Source organism: Pholcus phalangioides, unplaced genomic scaffold, assembly GCF_987345545.1.
Source record: "Pholcus phalangioides strain wild (caught in Gottingen) unplaced genomic scaffold, Ppha-v1.0 ptg000032l_1, whole genome shotgun sequence".
Lineage (NCBI taxonomy): Eukaryota > Metazoa > Arthropoda > Arachnida > Araneae > Pholcidae > Pholcus > Pholcus phalangioides.
In genome coordinates, this window is record NW_028301622.1 from 6,038,212 (window position 1) to 6,063,745 (window position 25,534).

Sequence of the window (25,534 nt, forward strand, 5' to 3'; positions counted from 1 at the left end):
TATGAGGTGAAAGCACAAAAATTCTTGTTTAACAAAAGATCAGAGTATGCCCTGGTCATGATGTGGATGCGCTTGCAATTTTCACCTTTAATAAATCAAACGCACCCCCAGGTTAATATTCCTGAGGATCTTCTAACATATAGAGGATGTGCTGAAGCTTGCAATTCACCAAAGTTTGCAATCTGACCACTGTTCATAACAATTTGAGGTACCCCCACAGCCAGAAGTCGCAAGGGTTAAGGTCAAATGAACTGATGGGCGGCAAAGTGTCGTGCAATCCTGTTATTGTCAAAATGGGTCTTCAACAGCTGCTTTGCTGGTATTGCAATGTGCATCTTGATAAAAGTTGTTCTATCCACACACCGATGCTGTGGAAGTGCCAAAATGATGTGGCTGCACACAATAAATTATACTGCTGGCCAAACACAGCATCATCTACTCTTGCACATTTTGCACTACTTGCACTTTTTTTCTTTCGCCAAAGGAAATTCCATTGCTTCAGGAGTATCCATGCAAATTTCCAAGTCATTTTGACCAGTACTTATTGCGCAGTTTTGAATCAAAACTTTAATTATAATCACCCTGTATATAGCTGATTATTTTTCATAAATCTGTTACTACTACTATACAGTAGGACCCTGATTAACTGGGCTTAACAGTGTGTGAAAGCATAAAAAAAACAATTATTGAATATTAAGACAGAGCTATACAGTAGGAGATGTGCTACTTCGTATGGGAAGAAAATGAAAATGTGTGAGGTAATGTAACTACTAGTACACTAGTCTTTGTCCTTTAGGGACAGCTGGTGTCTTTATTGCATTATAGGACCACCTGTCCCTAGCATAATGGTGTCACTACTGTTGCTGCTGCTGCTTTGTGAAGGGGAAAAAGAAACCTTGTGAGATAATACACCGCTACATTTAAATGTATAATACAATCCTTATTCATGACTTTGGTAAAGATAGAGCATCAGAATGCAGCCAAAGGTTAGAAAATGTGGTAAGAATGAGAAATTTTGGCTTCTGTATATAACTTTAAATAACTAAGATACTTCATATGAAAAAAATATTTACATTCAGGCCACTTTTATGAGACTTTTGAAAAAAAAAACACTTACACCATTTTATGCCATTTAAAGATATACCATCAAAATATACAATGCGATAAAAATGAAAAATTTTGGCTAATTATGAACCAATATGATATTTTTCAAGGAAAAAATTATATTCAGGCCACTTTTATTTGACTTTTTTGAAAAAAACCGAACTGGTTTTTTTAAAAAAACCACTTGGTTTAAACCAAACAACCTTGTGCTCTCATCTAAATATTTTTTGTTGTTTAAAATCAGACAATTTTTACATTATGTATGTTAATATAATCTTTTCTTATTTGTATGATTAGCTGTATGCATCTGTAAAGGAGAAGATGGAAGAGATGCAACAGCACAGCATGTCATGGATCGAAGTACAGTTTTTGAAGAAAGCTGTAGATGTGCTCTGTCAGTGCAGACAGACTCTGATGTACACTTATGTTTTTGCCTATTATTTAAAAAAAAATAACCAGTCTGTCATCTTTGAGGTGAATATTTAATTTATGCAATTTTTATTTATTTTACAGTGTTTTGTTTCTATAAATGTATTTATCACAACAGTTTCCAATGGGTCATGAATTTAAAATAATAAGTTTTAATGAATTTCTTGTGAAGGTTTTTACATGTCAGCTGCTCACACCATTAACTTTTCAACCAAGGATGACAAATTACTGTCACACAAGTTTAACTTCTAATATAAGTTTTTTCTCAAAAGTAAAGGTCATTTGACTGTAAATTGGGACAAGTTTTATGGAGTCACACATGACCAATAACCATTGAAATTCTGTGAAATAAAAAGTTTGTTTATTAATATTGGTGGTCTTATCTCAAATCAGATGACAATAAGAGAGAGATGGAAGAATCAGAGTATTATAAAGGTGTATTATTTATTATATGTGCTGTGTTTTTTATCATGATTCTGATTTTTTCGAATAATTGTTTTCTACAATAGTCAGTTGGCTCGGTGAGCTCTTAGCACGTGAGATAAGTGTTGAAATGCACTGACAATTTTGCAGAAAAACCATGCTCGATGGGGATGTGTTTGATTTTAAGTGCTGAAAGATTTGAAAGTATTTTATTACCAATTTTTGACAGATAGCAAACACTTTGTTTATTTAACAAAACAATGAGCCTCTCTTCTAATTATGCAAAGTACAGTTAGCAGAGAGAGGTTCATCGTTTCATTGTATGTTGCGATTTCGGGGGGGGGGGGGCTAATGTCATTACAAGCTATTGCTGAGTTAGGAGGCTGTCAACTACACAGTCTCATTCAGCTTAAAGAACATATTTTTCTATGGTTAGAAAGTGTCTGTAGTCCGTAGTTTAATGGTAAAGTTCTTGCCTGGACTGAGAGGTTGGTGGTTTGATTCCCTGCAGAGGAATGTGACGTTTCTTTCTGAAATTATCTTCGCTTGGTATCCAGTTAATTGCATTTCATGCATTATACATATTTGCTGTTCAATCGTATGATATATGAAGTAAGAAAGTCCTGGATAACTAAGCAGAGATGAAGATGATGTTTGGAAAGAAAATTCACATTCCTTTGTAGGGAATCAGACCAACCTCTCACTGTCTGGGCAAGTGCTCTACCATTGAGTTACAGAGGACAGATATTTTCTTTCCTTAGAGCACATATAAGAACAATGAATGGGACTGCGCATGAACAGCCTCCTAGCTCTTAATCTCACCTGGACAGTGAGAGGTTGGTGTGATTCCCCACAGAGAAATGGGAATTTTCTTTCTAAACTTCATCTTTATCTCTTCTTGGTTATATAGAGCTTTTGTTCTTTGTATGAACAGCGGAAAGTGGCATTGTTTCTCTCTATATATCACCATCTGGGGGGCTAACGTCGTAAGAGCTATTAGCTGAGCTAGGAGGCTGTCCATGCACAGTCCCATTCAGCATTCATATATATATGCTCTAAGGAAAGAAAATATCTGTCCTCTCTCCCTCCATGGTTAAGCAATCACCCAGACAGTGAGAGGTTGGTGGTTTGATTCCCCAGAGAGAAATATGAATTTAATTTCTGAACTTAAACTTCATCTCCTCTTGGTTATTCAGGACTTTCGTACTTTGTATGAACAGCAGATGGTGACATAGTTTCTCTCTACATGTGAGATATCTTATGACCTGAGGCATTTTAATAGAGGCATTAAGCAAGCTGTAGCCTGAAACAAACAAGTTTACGGAATAAGTGATCAAGAAAATTAGACTAGAATCAAAGGAGGGTAACAAAATTTTTCTCAGAAACAAAACTATAAATGTTCTTCAGGCTGTGGCTTATCTTGTTTACTATTACTACTTAATCATACATGCGCTTCATAAACATTCCTCTGGGTAATTTCTAACGAATTGGTACATGCCGGAACAAAAAAAACTGTTTCAAAAGAGTGTAAATTGCCATTAGTATTATTTATTTGATTATATTGTGATAACCTGACTTATATCAGTAATTCGTTCCAAGATTGAAGACATAAGTCAAAAAAGAAGTAAGTTGAGGTAAACTTTTCCAATGGTAATGCTTTACCCTCCTCAGGAGAGGACAGGAGATAAATTTGCTGGTTTCTTGATTTTTTGTATCTATTTGTCTCCATTTTTTATTTGATTCTCTTCAACCTGGAAAACTTTTATTTCTAAGAATGTGATGTGAAAACCTTCAAGCTCTGCTTAAAATAAGTCAAATTGAGGAAAAAAATTATTTCAAGTGGAAGACAACATATAAATATGCAGGGTAATGTAAGTTGAGGGGAACATAAGCCGGGGGCCATCATTATATTGCATTTTTTAATGAATTAAAATAAGGAGATATATTATTTAATGTTGAAAAATAATTTAACATTTCTTTTATGAATATTTTCAAACTTTTTCAGTAAATATTAGTACATTTTTCTCAAAAGTGATCATATTTCTGTTATCTGTGGGTGGATGATAAATATATATTATATATTTTTAAATAGATGTGCCTGGCAAACATTCACTTTGTTGATTAAAAAAAATAGTTAAATTTTTTGTATTATAATATTTACAAATGTCATGCACTGAGTTTGTATTCTGTGTATATTTTTTATTATAGGATAACCAATGTGATCTTGAGAATGCAACAGAGCAGTTATCTGAATACCTAGAAAGAGATATCACGCAGGAGAATCTTTTAGCCATCAAGCAAAAGGTTCAAGACAAATACAGGTACTTACTAGCTCAAGAAATTAGGTCTTGAGTTTTAGTCATTGCAGTGATTTTGAGTTATTTATAATGTTGTGTGTGTATTTTCATTATATAAGTTATGGTTTAAATTCTGCTTTGACTCTGGTTGCTTATCCCATGATATGTGAATGCACATTGAAAATTGCTGAAAAATATATTTTTTCCTTTCTTTTTTCCACCTTGTTTTATTTCCATTTGAGCATTGATAATGGTATAGTATATATTAATGAGAATGTTGTATGTATTGTAGATTGGTGAACACTCTAAACAGAAAAAAAATTATACTAATGACGTAGTAATATATTTTGAATAACTTTAATGCATGCCTCCATTTTTTGTTCCTGTGCTCTGATGAGTTTTCAAAATATACATTGTATCTAATGAACAAGGGAAAACACAGAATTCTAAAGCTGCATTTTTTTATTTGCCGCACTCAAGTTCATATTCAAGAGCCAATCCCAATTAATTTTTTAATGTAATTGAGGTTTTGGAACCAAAAATTTTTTTCCTTTAATAGAGGGAAAAGACATTGAAGCCTGTTGCCATAATTAAAAAAGTGTCCATTGTCGAGAGGTGTTTGTTATGAAAGGTTCCACTTTATTGGTAGAAATATTGAATATCTATCGTACATTCAACTGAGGTAATGCCAGTTGGGTCATCCTTTGTTTTGCAAATACCCTAAAAAAATTGTTTCGGGATCATTATTTCTTGCTGCTCCGACTGAACATACTTTTAGAAAGAACATTAAAAAACATTCTTGTTGCTCATTTTCAGTATCTCTTTAATTTCATTGAAATGTTCATTTTCATCTGGAGGAAAAATTTGGATAAGTTCAGGGAATAATAAGTAATGAGGAAGTTTGTATGCTCTAGGTTCTACAAAATATGAAATAATTTGGTTGGGAAAATATGAAGAATTCAAAAACTCATTTCTCAGCATTTTCATTTTGTGCTTATTTTTTTTTTAGAATACAGTGCATTTTGAGTGGCATCACCTACTGTGCACTCTAGAAAGATACATGTATATGTGTGTATTTTATTCCAGGTACTGTGAAAGTAGAAGAAAAGTTCTTCTTGCCCATGTACATGAAGGTTATGAAAAAGAATGCTGGGAATATACAGAATAATTTGTGAGACTGCATGAAGGTGGCACCGCAAAAAGAACTAATTATAATCCTGTTTAATATTTAATAATTATTCAGATTATCAAATCAGGGAAAAGAATGACAAAATAGAATCTGCTTCATTAATAAATTGAATGAAAATAGTAACTACAGATCGAATGAATCAGTTTTCTGTCCTCCGTTTCTGTGCACACATGAAAACTATTCATTGTGGAATAATTTTAAAATGTGGAGGGGGGAGGGGGTGAAATTTTGAAACTATATAAAGAGGTGTTAGTCAATTTAATCTTATTTTTTGAATACCATTGGAGCGAATGCTTGCTCCTGTTAAAGGTATGTTTGTGTGTTATTTTGTGTATGAAAAGGGTGTCTTTTTTCCTTTTATTACCACTCTCTGTGTATTTGTTTGAAGATATGTGTAGTATCATTCAACAAGGAATCCATATGTTGTTATGTTTTTTTTTTCTAAATGTGTGTCTATAATGATATTTATTTCAAGATAAATCACAGAAAAAGAGTTAACTAACTTTAATTTATTTTACTTTTTTTTTCATTGCTAAAGTGAATAGATACAGTAGACTTATTTCATAAAGTCATTTTCCAAAGTCTGTTGTTACAATACCAAGTGATCTCTTTAACTAATATTGATTGAGCAGGTAAATATGGCATCATTAGATTGTCATACTGCATTAAATTGTTCTTTTTCGTGTGAGGTATTTTATTCTGTGTAAGTACTGTAACATAATTTGGTTTGTTTGTTTGTTTGTTTATACATACTGTGATAGTTTCCTGGGTTTTTTTCCCCCATGATAAATACATTTGTGTGTTGTAGTTTTTTTTTTTTACCCCTTCTACATGAAAGGTCTCATTGTATTTGATGGGATGCGTCACGTGGGTGAATGAGTTTGAGATTCATTGCAGAGGTTATCTGATTTTCAACTGATTGATATGAATCCAAATGTACCTCAAAAACTTTCTTTCGATTGATTGTTATCAAATCCATATACAAGTTTTGTGTCTTGTAATAATATGTGGACTGAGTGATTACTGATTTGTGACAACCTATGTGATACTTGGTTATTCCACCGTTGGCACTGAAGATGACCTGGACACGTGGTACCACATCAAATATATATATGGAAGTTGGGATAAGATTCCTATATATTGATGTACTTCTAACATTCTGAGATTTTGAAGGTGCTTTCACTTTTTTTATGACTCATTTTATTCGAAGCTCACCCTGTGGTATCATCATTAGTGCATCCTTGCAGTTTTGCTTTTTGGTGGTGCTTGTGTTATTTTCTTGATATTTTGAGTACCCATTTGCTACACCAGAATGACTGCACCCAATAAATGCAGCTGTCTTGGTTATTGATGGATACAGTGCTCGAGCATATGCTATTATACCATTGTGGAAAGGTGCTAAATCCTTATCTCCCATTTACATGTGCCCTAGAAGGTTAAAATTCAGCCATATGTTTATACTTACAGAGTTACCCGCAGTTGAAGCAACTGAATAACCTCAGCAGATGCCGCATTGCAATTTGGTCAGTGAGGCAATCACAATTCAGTGAGCACTCAGTATATATTTTTAATACAGTCCATGCTGCTTAATGTGATCACATCAGGACTCTGAGTTTCTAATAATAATAACCAAATAATAATTATATCCACAAAAGTTGCGCTCGCAAGTACTGTAACTATACATCCTGTTTGGTTGAACAAGATTCCTCGTAAAACAGGACAACTGTTTTTCTTTTCCACATAATTGGTTGCAAAAAATGTTCAATCCTTCCATTTTTTTTCATTCTATTCTAAAACAAAACACCTTTTTTTCCCCTTTAAGCTGAAATTTCGCATTTTTGTTAATCAGCCATATGAGACATTCGAATGGAACTGTCTAATGTTTATCACTAATTATAATATTTTTTTAAATGTACACAATATGTTTCATAGATCTCTTGAAAAATCTCTCAGAAAGAAACTGATCAAAAACCGATAGGGAGCATTTTTTTTTTTTTTGTCATACATTCGCCTTTACTATAGGAAGGCCATTGCAAAAGCAGCCTCACACACGTATACATGGATCGGAGAGAATACTATGGACTGATTATGGCATCAAGTATGGAAATGAAAGGAGGGGAGATAGAACACCTTTTAGCCTCCTACATAGCCTTGCAGTAACTTACAGGGAAAAAAATTTTGTTTAACTTCAGCTTCAGAATGCTAAAAACTTTCTATTGAAAAAAAATTGATAGCGTTATCTGAAGTCCCGATAACTAAATGAATTTTTTCCCATGTGAAAGTATTGGTCCATTCCTTGCAAAAGTGATGACGATACCAGAATGATAACATTATCCGTGATTATAATAAGCAACATTGACTGCATAATAATGGTTGTAACCCTATTTATTTCATCAAAAAGTTTACTACATTTCAATTACTGCGTATAAAAACTAATCCTGGAAATAAAATTTTCCCTTTCTTTAAAACTCTAATTTAATTTCGATTATATAGTTAATACTGAATAAACTTAATGTGGGAAAGAATTTTAACTCTGAGGAAAATGGCATTCAAGAAAGATATGTCAAGACCATTCATAAACAATTTCAAATGATATTCTCTTCACTTTTATCAGGAAAATGTAATGTAATGATGGTGCTTGAAAGTGTGAATTTTCCAAACCAATTGCTGGTCTTGGGTCACATCAATTATATCTGCATCAGGGCTGGACAAATCGTGAAAAAAATCTAGGCGCCAAAAAAATTTTGAACTGAAGACAAAGGTCCAAAATGCTTCTCTTGATTTTTACCAGGGCATAGACTTTTCCTGACCATTTTTCATGTTGGCAGATATGCTGCTATAAATTACAAACATTTTGTGCTGCTCTCAGCCTGCATAGTAGCTGCACAAAGAAAATTTTTGCTGGAAATACCAATTTTCTGGTTGCCATGGCGACCTAGCACCTGGGATTTGTCCAGCCTGGATCTACATAATATATTTTTAAGCAATAGTAGAAAGAGATGATATACAAATACTTTGTGTTTGATGATTATTTATGTAAATGAGTTATTTAAGTGTTATTGTATATGATGCCGCTTTGGGGCATTTTGTGTACTTTGGGTGTGTGGCATCACGTTTATGGTTTTCCTTCATTGTATAGATGTTTCATGGGGAAACATTAAAGCTTTTCATGTCTTTTGATCAGTGAAGAAAGGTTTGAGTTGGTCGATAAATCGAATGATTTCATATGACATTCATATGATTATTTAGTAGATGAGAAAAGCTCCTTTGAGCTATAGTAGCAGAGTAATCATTGATATAATGAAACTATAATATTTATTAAAAGGACATTTTGAAATATTTAAACTTGAATGGAATCTGTATTCCTACTTGTACATTGAAATGAAAACTTGTTTCGATTCTTAGAAGCGCTATTTCATATTTTTGGACAAATTAGTGTCTATCTGTACAGTAAAGCTTTAATAATGATTTTATAGTCTGTAGAGTTTGCTGCACACAAAAAAAATTATGAGAGAGAAATATGGTTCTTTGGTTAGTGAAAAGCATGATTGTTTCGACTGATTCAGATAATAAACTTTCTTTCTGTGCATGCTCAATATGGGGAGGGGGGTTAAAATGTGTGAGACCTTTCCTTTATGTGATTGATGTGCTGTATCTATAAATACTTCTCTGTAGTGATAACTGCTCATAATAAAAGAGAAAAAAAAATGTAGAACTCATGTAAATATTCCATGTTAGATTTTGTCTGTCATTCTATATTTCAACACTACCAGCTTTTCACTGCTTTGATGCATAGATTCATTATTACTTCTAAAGCCATTGTGATAATTAGAACATTTCTTCAAAAAGGAGGTTTATTTCAAAGTAGTGTTAGTTATTTGATAGATGAAGGGATATTTTTGGTTTTGGAAAATGGCATGCACCAAGTAAATGAATAGCTATCTTTTATCGGTTAATTGCAACAAGATATTGCTCAGTGCTTTCCTGTATGTTATCATGTATCTTTTGTAGTTTGGAATGTTCAAACAGCTCTACGTTTCTTGTCTTCAACAGTTGCTTGAAAATTATCTTTGGCTCGTTTTGAAAAGTTTGGTGATTTTTTTTTTAAATTTTATTTTACATTATCAAGTATAACTTGTTTCCTTACAGTGAAAATCCTGAATTTTTGATAGTTTTTTTTTTTTTTTTTTTTCGTGCGTGCGTGCGTTTTTTTATTCTGCTCATCATGATAAACTTTGCTTGAACTTGGAATTCATTGAAAGCTGGCACAAAATTCATATGTTTGGTAGCATGAATATTTGAGGTGGGGACAGTACATATACATTATATGATTATAAATTTACAGAATAATATGCCCCCTTGTATGTGCTGTTTAAGTACTTCATGCATTGCTCATTCTCATGTGCAAATTTGAATTATAATGTAGAAATCAAGAGAAATCACTGCCCAAGTTTTTATAGAAATTACTGTGCTGCTGTGTGTTGCTTACTGAATAATAATCATGGATCTATAATTTATAATTATTATAATTTGCTATGAAATATTTCAATAATTAAAATTTGCATCTATATTTTATTTTTTCTCTTATCTTCATAATAAATCGCCAGTTTTGCATCTGTTTGCTTTTGTTTTTAATGTTGTATCTTCTAAGTTATAATGTGAATTCTGTGTATAGTCTGTCAAATTAGTTTTTTCAATTACCATTATAATTATTGGATAGTTTTGATAAAACTTCTTCTTTGTGGTATTTTTTTCCCCCTCACATTCTCACACTTGGGAAAATGAGCCATTTATTGTGTTTATAGAACTTGTATAATACTGAATAAACTATTTATAAAAAAAAGATTTTACATGGAGATGTGTATCTGAATATTTAAGTATTCAAATTTCATTTTTTCCAGTTCAAATTTCCTTTGAAAGCTCCACATCAAAATTTTACAGTGATTTAAAACAGTCAGGTTCCATTCACAAGTTTTGTTATCAACTAATTGAATGCAAAAGAAATTATAGCTCTTCACTGCTTGCCAGTCCTACTAGCTTTCAGCTGTGTAGCTTAAGACAGAACTGGAACTAGTGGGAGTGTGAAGGGGGGAGGGGCTCATGGCTGGGCAGCAGTCTTCAGAGGGAATAAAAAAACACTTGTAATATTAAGGATTTTCACCGTAAATTGGCCATTAAAATAAAGTTTGCCCCTATTCCTCTTCACAAAAATTCTAATTATGACTGTTGATTAAACTTACAATGAAATTAAAAATTCTAACTGAAACTCACTGACACAAAACTATAGAACAGCGTTTCCCAAACTGGACAATATCACTCCCAGGTGGGTGATGAAATGGTCTAGGGGAGGGGAAATAGAAGCTACGAGCATAACATACAATCCTATGTGTTTCCTAGAGTGGGGGTGGGCAATGAGAGAAAAAAATTTCCGAAGAAGGGGGTGATGGAACAAAAAGTTTGGGAAACTTTGCTTTAGAGGCAGTGTTTCCCAACCGGGGGATGCGAGATGAAAAAAAAATTACATGCTGATTATTCAAGAAAATTAAAATGATGAAAATTGAATTTTTCAATTCCTGAAAAAAATATGAATCATACCAATATTTTGACGCCTCATCTTCTGACTTCTGCTCGCAAAAATGTCATACAAATTTTGCGTTGTAAGTTATTTTTTCGATTAGCGATCGCAATTGAAAAATACTATTACTTATTTACAGTATTTTGTGATTCGTTTACATTGGTATCTCGTGTTACATTAGCACGCTGTGCTTAGATTTGAAACTGCCGTGAACACACGACTCAGAAAAAACGTCAAAAAATTCAGTCAAGTGTCGTGTCGAAGAAACATTAATTTATAGTTGTTGCGGCTGGAATCAATAAGTGAAGAACTATTGAATGAATATTTTTTTTATATACATAAAAATCTCAAAAAATGTTTTAAAATAGTAATTTTTTTAAGTTTTGTTTTTGAATTAATTTTCAAATAAATGAAGCTAAAATTAAACATTACCCATAGCCGGAAAGACATTAAACATTAAGTAAAAGCAGTGCCGTAACTAGCCATTCCTGTGCCCGTTGCAAGAATTTACATTTAAGCCATTCTGGCCCATTTAGACCAATTCTGCCCCACCCCCTCCGAGTGGGCAATGTGCGGGCGCACCTGTTGCACATGCCTAGTTATGGCACGCACTGAGTAAAAGAGTTCATAGAAACTAATTATTGCAGAATAATAAAACTTGAATTTTCTAAACGATAAAAAACTTATTATCCAAGGGGGTAAAGGTAAGGAAGGAAAAACAAGGTAAAAGAGTCGCATTGCTCTGGGGGTGCGGGATGGAAAAAAGGTTGGGAATCACTGCTTTAGAGCAGTGGTACTGGGATACTTCAGGGGGGCCACAGAAGAAAATGGAGAAAGGGGCCATGACAGGTGGTTTGGAGAGCTGAGAAGAAAACTTAAGGTGTGAAGAAATAAAGATTTTACATTAGTGACTAACACTTACAGTGAGAGAGAGAATCCAACAAAACCACCCATAAAACCAGGGCGCCTTCTTGAGGGCATGGACCCATCCAGGCCTCACCGCCTACATTTTGCAACAAGTTCCCTAGGATGGGGTTTTTCTCAAGTCCCGGCTAAATTTTTCAGATTCCCCTTCCCTATATGAAATTTATTGTATGAAAAAAAAAAAAGATGAAAACCATATTAGGCCCCGGGCTGTAGATCTGTCAGTCCCACTCTTGTGAGGGGCCTCATGCCCATAAGTGACTCCACCTTATGATATTTTGTATAGTACAATTAATTTTGAAAATAAATAGAAAATATGTAGACTGTTTATTTCCAGCTAAAGTATGGGACTACCATAGCATCACTTTGCCTAAGGAGGAGGACCCCATGATATTGAGACGGTCCTGATAGAACTCGGACTAGCGGGGAGATCAATAAATTCTAGGCTAGTGGTCTGGAGGCCAATTTTCTCTGCAAAATTTTCGTTCAGTATAAATGCACTGAAAAAAATCATTTCAATACGTATAAAGTGTCTTGCTTCTAGATGAGAGTTTAAAACTCTGCGTAAGACGGGGGAGTAACGAGAAAAAAATATGGTTCAAGGGGGGCCATGGGCAAAAAAAGGTTAAGAAACAATGCTTTAGAGCAGTGGTTCTCAACCGGGGGCCATGTGGCCTCAGGGGAGCCCTAGGATATTCCAGGGGGGCCACGGATGAAAATCTGGCAAAAGGTGAGCCACGGCTACTGATACGGGGGGGCCACGAAGAAGTTTGTGGAATTGAATTTTTTTAGTCACTCTGACTAAAAAAAATTAATTTCAAACAAAAAATGCATAGAATATATTTTTCGCAATTTTTCCTCTATTCAAGTTGATTCCGCTATAACATTAACATGAGGAAGGAAATAAAAAAAAGCGTTGCATGTAATCTCGGTGGGTTTACGAATTGGGGGTGACAGTAGGCCCTGACACAAACTATACAAGAGGTTTAAAGCAAAATGGAGTAACTGTAAAGACAGAAAATTGCGTGTGTTTGAAGACTTTTCATTCAAAGAGGGCTGCCATAAAGAAAGCAGACAAAGATTTCTTGGCCATTCATTGACATTCTTTTGAGTGCTGGTAGTAAATGCAATCCAAGAAGTAAATGGGTGCAAAGTGAAAGCTTTTAAAAAACCCCCATCGTTTTCATGCAATTACAGACGGATAGCCATCTAGTTTCTCACAAAGCTATCTTCAACCGGCACTGAGTGGTCTGATCATTGATCATTTTTGGCGCACGACGAGGGCTAATTAGACCCCGGGACCTACAATTTATTGACGATTCCGAACGGCAGGCTTGTTTCTTATACTCATCGAGAGGTTGGTGCGCTAACCCCTCGATGGGGGACTCAGAAATTTTGTGCTGCGCTCAAGTTGTCATTTTTTGTTGTACCCCTATGTCAGGAAAGTTTTCTGACAAGGACGAACCGGGTATCGAACTCGCGACGCCTCTAAACCTGAGTGGTCTGATGGGGAATATATTTATAAAAATCGAATAAGGAATGATTGCTCTGGGGTATTTTTTATGGATTTTTGGGGAGGGGTGTGCCAACCCATTGCCTCCACTGAAAAGAAATAAAGTCGAATTCAGTTATAACGAACTCCATCCAAGAGACCAAATCATACATGAGGAAAAATACCCACGAAATTGCATTTTTTAAAACTACATTGCTGTACAACTTAAGAAACTGTAATTGCATAAATTTGCTTTTGTGTCTCAATCGCAAGTGTTCTTATGCCATTCCTTTCAATTTAACAGGAAAAACGTGATTTTAAACACATTTAAGACGGTCTTAACGTCATTTGGTTTGCTAATTGGTTTATATGCAATCCAAGCAGATAATGTATTGGGACTTAGTAGGACTAAGATTCACACCATATCTTTAAAGTTTTTTTAATCTATACTGTAATGCTTCCTATTAACTGCCCTACTACGTAAGCCTGCTGCTGGCCTACTACTGGCCTGCAACATCCCAAATAATTTCAATGCAATTTTCCTGTACTGCAAGAACAATGTTGTGGACATTAGAAAAGAAAATTCTAAAATGGCGTATGACCACATTTAAAGCAATTTAAATCCGTTTATTTGAGAGTCAGGGCATCTGCTGATTTTTCAGAAACGTGTAAGAAATTCTCACGTAAATCTTCACTTTGAAATGTCACAACCGACCGGCTCAATGCGTATCTTTGTATCACTCAACCTAAAATTTGTGGTTTTTAGTGTTCATAATACGCATGCAAAACCAATTCAGCGACGCATTTTTCACAATCTGCAAAAACCTCGTGGATTTGATAGGTAGAAATGATGTCTAAATGCCAAAGATTTGGAGTTCGAGTCAAAATGAAAATGCCAAATAATTGAAATTGTGCTTCGTATAAATGAAATATTTTAATATTGAAAGCTATATAGAGAGATTAATCGTGACCGTAGTCAAACGTCTCATAAATGTGAAATTTTGTCATAAAACTGAGAGTGAGGCCCGAATCCCCTTGCGCGCAAGTGGAATTTCATGGCATTTACGCACAACAGAGCTCCTCTTGGCCATTTTTCTTTTTTTCTCCCCACCCTTTCTTCCTTTTGTTTCCTTCCGAGATTTATAAAAGTAAAATGACATAATCACTATAAAAAGGACTGTTTTCAGATCAAATTGCAAAAGTTCAATTACTTTAGTGGAAAAATATCAGATTTTTTTTGGTGGGAATATAGTCAAACCCCATTATAATGAACTCCAAGAGACCGGAATAATGAAGAAATTTCGTTACTAAAGAATTTCAAATTTTTATATTGTTCCTATGTAAACTTATCCGGGGCATTAGAAAAGTTTTCGTTAAAACGGTATTTTTTCCCCGTTATAACGGTATTCGTTATAACGAGAGTCGACTGTATTTCGTCTCAAACTATTTTTTTACGTGCGTATGCAGACTGGTAACAGGGCGTATGGCACTTTACTGGCGAGTCGTTAGTCTTAAAGACATACCCAACTAGAAAAAGTATCCAAATCACGTGTCCAACTCAGATATGTCATTCATGTTGTAAGCGGTTGTCTAGTTATAAAATAAATTAAAAAACTTTTTATACCATCCCCGTGTGCCAAAGAACCCAATTAAGACATTGTTGCTCTGTCTTTCCTGATGCCAACTAAAATAATTTCACGTTTCTAAGTGCAATATTCACCGAGATATGCGAATTCGAAAAATTGAGGAAATTCGGGAAAAAAAACAGCATTAAATGCGGGTAGAATGGTTTCCTCTCATTCAATGCTGTTTCTTTGCAACTTTCTTCGAATATCTCAGTGAATATTGCACTTAGAAACGTTGAATTTTTTTGTTGGAGACCGGGAAACAACTTTCACATTGGGTTTTGGGGCACAGGGTGTCCGCATAAAGAGTTAACATTTTTATTTTAATAACCATGTAACCCCTGGCAACATGAATCAAATATCTGAGTACTACACATTATTAGGGTACTTTTTCCAATTGGAAGTATGCTTCTAGGACCAATGGTTCACCAGTAAAATGCCATATGCCCCGTTACCTATGCGCCCTGTATATTAAATATAGTACGGACTGTCATGTGAAATATTGTGTTGTGTTTAAGCCAAGTGCTTCGTTCGCCTGCGAGAGAGCGGCCATATTACGAACTAAAAAGCCACTTGAAGGTAACTTGTCATCCAACGAAATATCAGATTTTCACCTTATCGAAATTAAAGTCAACAAACTGATAAGAGGGGGTTTCGGATTTGCTGACTTTTGATGACGGGGGAGGGGGGGGGGGGGTCGAAGGTGGCTTACGTCATCAACCACCCCTTTTTGAAGATATGAAATATTCTAAGCTGCTGACGGGGGGGGGGGGGGAAGGGGGTCAAAAATGGCTGAAAATCTGCTTACGTAATACTTGAATGGCCCCTTATTTATATTTTCCGATGGATTTGAAATCCTGATAATCAATCATTATTATGTTCACATGAACAGTTTTGTCACTGCGTATGCAATGACAAAATACGTATATACCGGGTGACTCGAAATGTTACGCCAATAGCAGTTTTTTTTTCCCTTGTAGCATTTGCCGCGAATTCACAATGGCACTAACAATTTTAAAAGGGAATTAATATTAATTTAATACTCAAGAATACTTTAAAAAATTCATTTTTAAAAATATTGTTGGTGCTGCTACCTACTTTCAAAATCAGAAGTGCCTTATGTGGTGATGACGAAGCTCGGGCATAAAAAAACTAAATTCTTCATTCAGCTACGCTCCTTATAAACAAATCTTATAAACTGACCTGAAAGATCAAAATTCCAGTTCAATAATTTCTTCAAGACCCAAAGAGACATCCATAATAAAGGTCCTCCACGTCGGACGACAGCTAAGATCGTAAAAAGTGAATTTTTCCACACTGCACCTTACAGCAATGTGCTGCCATCTAATGTCAAATTTAAAAGTGACTCATTTGGTGATGATGAAGTTCGAAGTAAAAAAAAAACTATATTCTTTATTCCGCTCAGTTCCTTATAAACAAAGCTCGTGAACTGAACTGGAAATTCAAACTATAAGTTCGGTTATTTTATTTGAGCATAAGGAGACGTCCAAAACAAAGAGCCTCTTAATGAGCAGACGACAGAGAGGAAGTCGGTTCCCCACGAGTTAAGCCCACAAACAGAACTGGAAGTCCGAACTGCCAGTTCAGTCATTTTGTCAGGACACAAGGAGACGCCCAAAACAAGTAACCTGGAGAGAAACAGACGACAGAGATTATATATTACAGGAGGGAGCATCCAGCCACCGCGACTGCAGCGACATCAAATGCAAGGAAATCACGGGACTCGGTGAAAACAAAATTCCCGCCTGGCAATTTTTCCATAGAAATGTGCAGTTCGGTCTCTAAATATTGGGTTTTAAAGATTTAAAAAAAGGATAGAGAACTCTCTCAGCTAAAGGTGAAAAAAGATTAAGTTATTTTCATTTAATACCGGAATCATTTCTTTCATCATTTCCTGAATTTCCCTTCATCAATTATGGAATTTTCCTCCATTATTTTTTGAATATTCTTTCATTAATTCTGGAATTATTTCCTTTATTATTTATTATTTCTTTCATCAATTCTGGATTTGTTTCTTTCATTAATGCTGAAATTATTTCTTTCATTAATGCTGGAATTATTTCTGTCATTGATTCTGAAATTATTTCTGTCATTGATTCTGAAATTATTTCTGTCATTGATTCTGAAATTATATCTCATTAATTCATTAATTCTGGAATTATCTCTTTCATTAATTCTGGAATTATCTCTTTCATTAATTCTGGAATTATCTCTTTCATTAATTCTGGAATTATCTCTTTCATTAATTCTGGAATTATCTCTTTCATTAATTCTGGAATTATCTTTCATTAATTTTATTATTATCTCTTTCATTAATTCTTTCACTAATTTTGGAATTATCACTTTTATCAATGCTGTAATTATCTCTCACATTAATTCTAGAATATTTTCTTCCATTAATGCTGAAATTATAACTTTCATTAATTTTGGAATTATCTCGTCCAAGCTGAAATTATTTTTTCATTTATTGTTTTAAACTCCTATTTATGCCATAAGAAAATAACAGGGGATCGTGTTTGTTTTCGTCGTGTCACGCGATGTTCCGACGAAAGATATTGGGGGGACACAGTTCTTAGCACTGCCAAGGCGGAGACCGCTGACGTCCTACTCTCTCCGGAGGCTTGATTTATATACTGTTGGTGCTGCCATTTAATCTCGAAATTTCAGGCAACTCATGCGATGATGAAAGAGAAATAGGGAGTTCTCTTTGTTATTTTTTGGCATGAAATTTTTTTATGAGACAAAAATTTCGGTAACAAAATTGGTATATTTGCAACAATCGATTTTATGTAGAAAAAATAATTATTTCTTTCCACAAAAACATTCGGACAATATGGATGATCGAACAAATAAGTGAAAATACGGATTATGTGGTCTTCAGATAGGGTTACCAGATTCAATTTACGAATTTTTCGAGAATTTTTCTGGTAGGGCCTCCAAAAAAATCCTTTGGCACGGGGGCCTATGATGCTATCACGACGATCCTGCCTGTCAGCCCCACTTTTGTGGGGGTCATGGAATTCTAGTACCTGATTCCTTTACTTCTATTAATTTACATTAATTAAACAAAAACATCAATAAAAAATTCGAAAAATGATCGAAGTTATCGAATTGCAACGTATATTTGATAAAGAGATGATGAAGCGCTTTAAAAGCATGACAAAACTTTATGTCTGTTCAATATGGTTCGAGCCACGATGAAGTGTCAGCAGGTGGTCCACGTGCTAATTATTATTAATAATTTATGAATTTTGTAAAATTGATTTAAATGCCATTCCCTCTCAATGGATCGTGTTTGATTACGATCCAGACAATCAACGCGTTCCTGAAATGATGAAAAAAAATGAGTGTGATAGAATTCGTTCTTTTCATGAAAACAAAATTTCAAGATTTATGTTCGTAACTCGAAAAGTTTGTAAGTCGGGGAGCAACTACATAAAAAAATTTTAGAGAGGGCCGCAATTTTTTTTGTTTTTTTGCATTGGGTCGTGAAATTCTCCTAAGCCTGGACTGGTCTCCGATTTTTGAATTTGAATATCTCCGGGAATAATGGAGTTAAAAACATGTAACTTGTTTGTTGGGCTCAGAAGAGAAAGAGCAACAACTGTCTAATTGGAAGTTAGAGGACGGGGGGAGGGGAAGGATCGTATAAAAATTTCATTTTTTATTTTGTGTACACTGTATTTTCATCCTCAAAACTCGTACAGGGTAATTTCTGTCACATTTTGAGAATTTTTAAAATTAGAACCATACCACTACGACGAACGGTTGATGAGATAAAGACTGTAACAACACTCCAAGGAGAAACCTTTGAATCTTAGAATGGCCATAATATTACCAATAGGCAGGGCCGCAAGTAGTTGGGGGGAGCAGGCGAATCTGGTGCTCCCCGGCGCATTAAAAAGGGGGCGCAGATTTAACCATTTAACCTATCCTTCAGCATTACGGGGGGGGGGGGGTGCCTAAATGAGTGGTTGCCCCGGCTAACTAAGTATCTAGTTGTGGCCCTGCCAGTAGGTATATTATTTCTGACGATTCACCGTTATATATATTGGGTATTTTTTATTTTTAGATACATTCTCAAGTTCGTAATTTACACACCTCTGGTAGCATTTCTTTCACTTCTATAGATCAAACTACACAGTTGATCCACAGTTGAGCCACAAAAATCGCGTCCTCATTCTGTAGAACTTGGTTTACTTCGTGGGCCCACCTGAGGAACTTCTGGCAACCAAGTGACAATTAGATCTGGTTCCGATTTTCAAGAGTAAATATGCAAATAGGTAGGTAGGAATTTTTAGCTAGGTTGTAGTGCCTCTCTCAGAAAAATCGCTTTGTATGTGGGCGTGTGATAATGTTAAGAGACAGCCCTGGGCGTACTTTATGAAAATTGTGAAAAACTAATCAAAAAACTCAGCAAAATAATGTGGTCTAGTTTGCGATATTATTAGTTTCTCATCTTTTGTGCCATCCTTGTGATAATGATCTTCAACTATTACAATCAAGTGTTCTTAAAATTTCAAGCCGGGTTTTCCTAGGAATAGGTTTGTTGCGCAGCGTGAACCGAATTAGACTATTTCGCGCCGACAGAAACGTGTTACATAATCACGCCACGCGTTTGTGTTTTCCTAGCGAGACGCATCAGATCAGGGCGGCTATATAAAGTATATGGCTTTGGCATCAGCTACTCTGTAGTCTGCATGCTCCGGTTTGAAGGGAAGGGAAAGAAAACACAGAAGAGTGAAGAGAATATCGGCAAAACCGCGGCGCACGACGCATTTGACTCCTCCAGAAGCAGTCGGCCAATCACGCCGGACGTAAAGCGCTGTCGTCAGGCGTATTGCGCTCTGTGGGAAAACAGTCATGCTGCTTTTCTTACTGGTGAGTGGACGGCGTGTCGCGCTGGGTGAATCACGTTGCGCGTGGCACAGGAAACCTGCTCCTAGGAAAACCCGGCTTTAGAATCTATCGGATGATCGATGTTGAAAAAAAAAATCGCGCATTAAAAAAAATACCATATGATATCTTTTTGTGATGTCCCTTTTGTACTGATGCCCTAAGCACGTGCTTATTTTGCTTAATGGTTAATCCGGCCCTGTGACTGCGCACATGATTTCTCTGGAATGAATGTTTCAAACAAATACTTAAAAATTTTTCACACGTATTTTAGTTCATTTTTTTAAGTTCATAGTATGGCTACAACATGGACCTATATCCTTGATACATTATTGAAAACGATGTGAAAGGTTGAACTTTTCATTGTGATTCTTTCTGTGTGGCTTTATATACTACTTTTATCCGCATGAAGAGAATAAAACTAATAAAACTGCTTGATACCACTCTTGGCGATTTTTATCACTACAAGAATGCGTATTTTGAAAGCCACAGCTGACATTTTCTCAACGAAACCATAATCATTTACACAAAAATAAACTAATTTGAAATAATACAAATTTCATCCATGGTGAATTTTCCTACATGTGTAAGCGCAAGAGGGTTCTCATACTAGGGGATTTCAATTACCCAGGTATTGATTAGGTGAACCTTTCATCTAGGGATCAGTATGAAAGAGACTTTCTTAAGTTGGTGTTCGAAAATGTTTTGTATTAGCATGTATCAGAAGCCACTAGGGGTACTGCTATTTTGGATTTAGTTCTTACTAGTTCTGAGGATCTTGTTGAACATGTTTCGGTAATGATAGAGTTTTCTTCCAGTGATCATCGTCAGATTTCACTGTAACTTTTCCTCGGGTAAGGTTGATTACAAAAGACTGGTTCCTTGTTTTCGGAGAACTAACTTTGATGCTTTGAGAGGAAGATTCTATCGACATTTATCGAGATGAGTCTGACGAGCTCCCTCTCGAAATTTCGGAAATTGTTATCAAAAGGCAGTTTGTGAAGTGGATAGACGAGAATAATATTGTCGAATAACCAGCATGGGTTCAGGAACGGGAAGTCATGTGTAATTAAACTCCTTTCTTCTATGATCACGTGACTAAGGCTTTGGGTAAGGGCAAAAATGTAGATGTCGTTTACCTTGATTTCCAGAAGGCATTCAATCGGGCCCAACATGGTAAACTCTTGAAAAGTTTAAACGTCAGATTTCACTGTAACTTTTCCTCGGGTAAGGTCGATAACAAAAGACTGGTTCCTTGTTTTCGAAGAACTAACTTTGATGTTTTGAGAGGAAGGTTAGCGGAAGTTTTCAAAGACCGGTTGGAATCAGTAGGGGTGGTAAGTGAATGGGAAGAATTTAGTCCGAAGCTGTCCTCTGTTGTGCACGACGTCATACCCTTTGTTCGAAAAAAGCGTATTTGTACATCGCACCCTCTATGGTTCACGGATAGCGTGCGTAACCTTTATCTTGAAAAGAAAAGAGCATTCAGAGAGTATAAAAGTGGATGACAAATACAACGCCACAACAGGCAAATTGCCCAACGAGGTGGCTGACTTAAGAATATCATGGATCCCCGAGCCATTTTTTGGAGGCCCTACCTACTACTACTACACACGTGCACCCCCCCCCACCCCTCGCGGAACCCCCCAACGAATCGGTGCATGCGGGAATGTGCGTGTACGTGTAGTGAAACCTGATGTGAAGTTTTTGTTGTTTCTCTGTAATGCTTGTTATGTGTAGTGCTGCCATCTGCCACTAGATTTTCTAACTATGAGTGAAGTGTTATGATTGAATGATTTATCGTTGTAGGAATGTTGCTCTCTGTGGCGAGACTTTTTAACGGGGAGATCGGCTCGCATTTGCGCCTTGAAGTTGGGAACCACAGAAAACCAATTTCAGCCAACCACCACTGTGGGGTTCGAACCCGGATCCTCGCATCGCGAGTCCGTCACTATAACGTGACGTGACCTATCATTGTTTACTGATAAAAGAAGAGTGTTGAAGAGAGTGATAAGGGATAGTAAAAAGGAAGTTGAATCTAGGTTGGCAGATAACATTATCTTTGACTTAAAATCATTTTTTCGATGCGTCAGTAATGGATGTAAGGGGACGGTGGGTCCCCTCTTGATAGGAGGGTCTAGGTTAGAGAGCAATGTAGGCATGTGTAGTGCTTTCAATGACTGTTTCGCGTCGGTTTTTAATGGAGATAATGATATTCGATATACGGGTGTTGCATGGGGTAATAAAACCCTCAACGATATTCAAGTAGAAGAGGTCCTAAATCTTCTAAGAAATGTATGTGCAAGAAAAGCACCAGTATCAGATGATATCAATCCCAGGGTCCTCAGGGAATGTGCTAATGAATTGTTGGGGCCAGTCGCACAGATATACAGGAGTAGTGTTGCTGAGGGTATCGTCCCAAGGGATTGGAAACTTGCTAATGTTGTTCCGATATTTAAGAAGGGTAGTAGAGAAGCGGTGTCCAATTATCGTCCAGTGAGTTTGACGAGCTCCCTCTCGAAAATTTTGGAAATTATCATCAAAAGGCAGTTTGTGAAGTGGATAGACGAGAATAATGTATTGTCGGATAATCAGAATGGGTTCAGGGAGGGGAAGTCATGTGTAACTAACCTCCTTTGCTTCTATGATCACGTGACTAAGGCTTTGAGTAGTATTTAAGAGCAAAAATGTAGATGTTGTTTACCTTGATTTCCAGAAGGAATTCTCATTGACGAGCGGCTTAGGTTTTCTGAACATTGTTCAGCGGTGGTGAAAAAAACGAATAGAATGCTCGGTTTCATTTTCAAAAAGGTCTCTTCGCGTTCTCCTAGTCATTCTTCCGCTTTTTTCGAGGCTTAGTTCGTCATGGACTGGAGTATGCTGTAAGGTTTTGGGGACCATACCTACAGAGGGACATACACTTGGTTGAAGGGGTACAGAGAAGAGCTACGCGTGTCCTTATTGGCACACGGGGCTTGAGTTATGAAGAGAGACTTCATTTTTTGAATATGTTTACATTGGATGAACACAGGTGTCGAGGAGATATGATCTATGTATTCAAAATTTTCAATGGGATGGATAGGATGGACCATGAACTTTTAGTACACCGCCAATCGACTGCTTTTACAAGGGGCCACTAGTATCGATTGGTGAGGGACAATGCAAGGTTGTGGTGTCGCAGGGAATTTTTCTCTAATAGGGTTGTTAATAAATGGAATAGCTTACCCCCGGAGGTAGTAAATTGTATCACAATTGACATGTTTAAAAAGAAATACGACAAACATGTTGGGGTAAATCGAGAAGCTATCCATTCTTAGATTAAGACAACCATAATATTCTTTATGGGCATTGTATAGTATTCTATCATGCATATATATATATTGTTTATAATTTTTGTTAATTGCATTTTTAATTGGGTTGATGTATTTTTGAAATATATGACATCCATATTTTTATGGGCATCTTTTTATCAGTCACCTCGTTGGGCATTTTGTCTGTTGTGGCGTTGTATTTGTATTTACAGTAACTTGATGACATTTTGTCGTCTTCAAGTGCAGAATGTACATTGATTGAAAATAATTTATTCTAATTTTTTTACTGTATTCTATTACCTTTATTTTGCTCCTTCGTTATTTTCATAAATTAAAAATTAATCAAATTAAATTCAAACATATTTATATATTTTAGACAATTTTTGAATAACTATCTTCTAATGGAAAACCGGGGGGGGGGGGTAGAAAATTATTCATGTTCGCAAGAGGGGGGCCATAGGAATAAGAAATGGTTGAAAGGGGGCCATGGACAAAAAAAGGTTGAGGACCACTGCTTTAGAGGACCGAAAAGATTATTCATTCAACTTCTGTTTTTCAATAGCTTTCGAAAGCATTGAGTCACTGTAACCCCAGCTCATTTCAATGAGATGGAATTTAAAAATTTCAGCCAACCAGTGCTTGTGGTTTAAAAATTGTGCCCAGCGTAGATTAAATCATGTTCAAAAAATCACTTACTCCATCAAAAGAAAAGAAAAATATTTTGAAATATTGCTTTTGATCTCTGATCAGAGGTATACGCAGAATTAGCCTACGGAGTGGGCTCAAAGAATTTCTTCCAGAGAAATTTCGAGTTTTATAACCTGAAAAAAAAAAAAAACTTAGTTAAACAGAAATAGATTAAGATAGCATAAAAGGAATTTTCTTTCGAAATTTTAATTTTTTTGCAAAAAAAATATTTTTCATTTTTGATCGTCTTTTGGGGGGGGGGAAACCTTGCGTATGCCTCTAGTAGGGCAACCGGGGAACCAGACCCACCTGTCCCCCACTAGCAGCAGCACTGAATAACTAATTAACTTTTTAATAAAATACAAAACGAAGCAAAATTTAAAAAAACGAGGAAAAAACTAGTTATTCAAAATAGGATATATGGTCATGCTTATAACGAAATCGCAATAAATTAAAAGATTCTTAAGAGAAAAGCCGCCCGTAGGGGTGTGCGGTCGGACCTGCACTCACGGTAATAGAAATAACAAATATATCAATTAAACCTTTTTTTAGTAAGTAAAGGTGACTGAGCTTCAACTAAGAAAATTAAAAAAATATATATTTTGGAAATATTCGCATCGCAAAGAGAACCCCACCACCCTGGATGAATAAATACATTTATGATCCTCGTTGTTGGCCAAAAGAACCCAGAACCCCAAATAAAATCGGACCAATGGGGAAGAAGGGGGGGGGGGACGCTCCGATTATTTACATAGCGTGTCGTCGCTTTACGCGAACCGGCTATTTTAAAAGCGGAAAATTCCCGGAAAGAATTACAGATTCCGCGCGTGTCGAACTAGCATTTGAACTAAGATCGTGAGCAACAGAAGATACTGATTTATTGATTAAAAATAAAGTGTTATTTGCGTTAAATGTTATTTATTTTATTTGAGAATTTACTTTTGAAAGTCAAACTTGGTACTCTGGTAAACTTTAAATTGGTAATCTGGTAAGTTTGAAAATATTGAGAGAATCGTTGAACATATCATTATAATAATAGTAGTTAAAAGAAAAGATAACAACCACATGTTTTTTTGTTTTTGTTTCTTTTGTTTAAGGAGAACTTAATCAAAATATTTTTTATAGTTATAAAATAATTATACTAGGCATATATTTTGTTTTTCTAAAGGCAATAAATACCCGTCAAAGATTAATACCATACCAACCCTACGGTTGACATGCATGTATTTTGTGATCTGAAAGGATTTTCAATCTTACACATCTATTCAACAGATTGATCATTTACTATAAATATTATAATTAACGAATAAAAAAAAAGTGATTATAATAACTTTATTATTTAACTGAACCTCTTCCCCCGAGGCGAGTTTACTTAGCCCAGAGTAGATGGGAGAAATAATCTAAAAAGATTCTCTCCCTCCTTCATACTTTATGGCAGGATTGGCCAAGAGCTATCCCGCTGACCTCCGATAAGATAAAATTAATTATTAAATTAAAATTAATAATTTACAAGGTGTTAAATCAAATTTGTGAACATTATTCGTGCTAGCGGAAAACTACT

At 35.6% G+C, this 25,534-nt stretch overlaps 1 protein-coding gene across 1 annotated transcript in view; it reads left to right on the forward strand.

Moving 5' to 3' along the window:
* Window positions 1-10,297, forward strand: part of LOC149066834 (E3 ubiquitin-protein ligase arih1-like) — a 39,164-nt gene extending 28,867 nt beyond the window's left edge. Inside the window, exons 12-14 of the mRNA XM_089253068.1 lie at window positions 1,402-1,578; window positions 4,165-4,277; window positions 5,340-10,297. Coding sequence (XP_089109194.1) covers window positions 1,402-1,578; window positions 4,165-4,277; window positions 5,340-5,421 — 372 coding nt within the window. The 3' untranslated portion in view covers window positions 5,422-10,297. The remainder of the gene's footprint in view (window positions 1-1,401; window positions 1,579-4,164; window positions 4,278-5,339) is intronic.
* The last annotated feature ends 15,237 nt before the right edge of the window (window positions 10,298-25,534 follow it).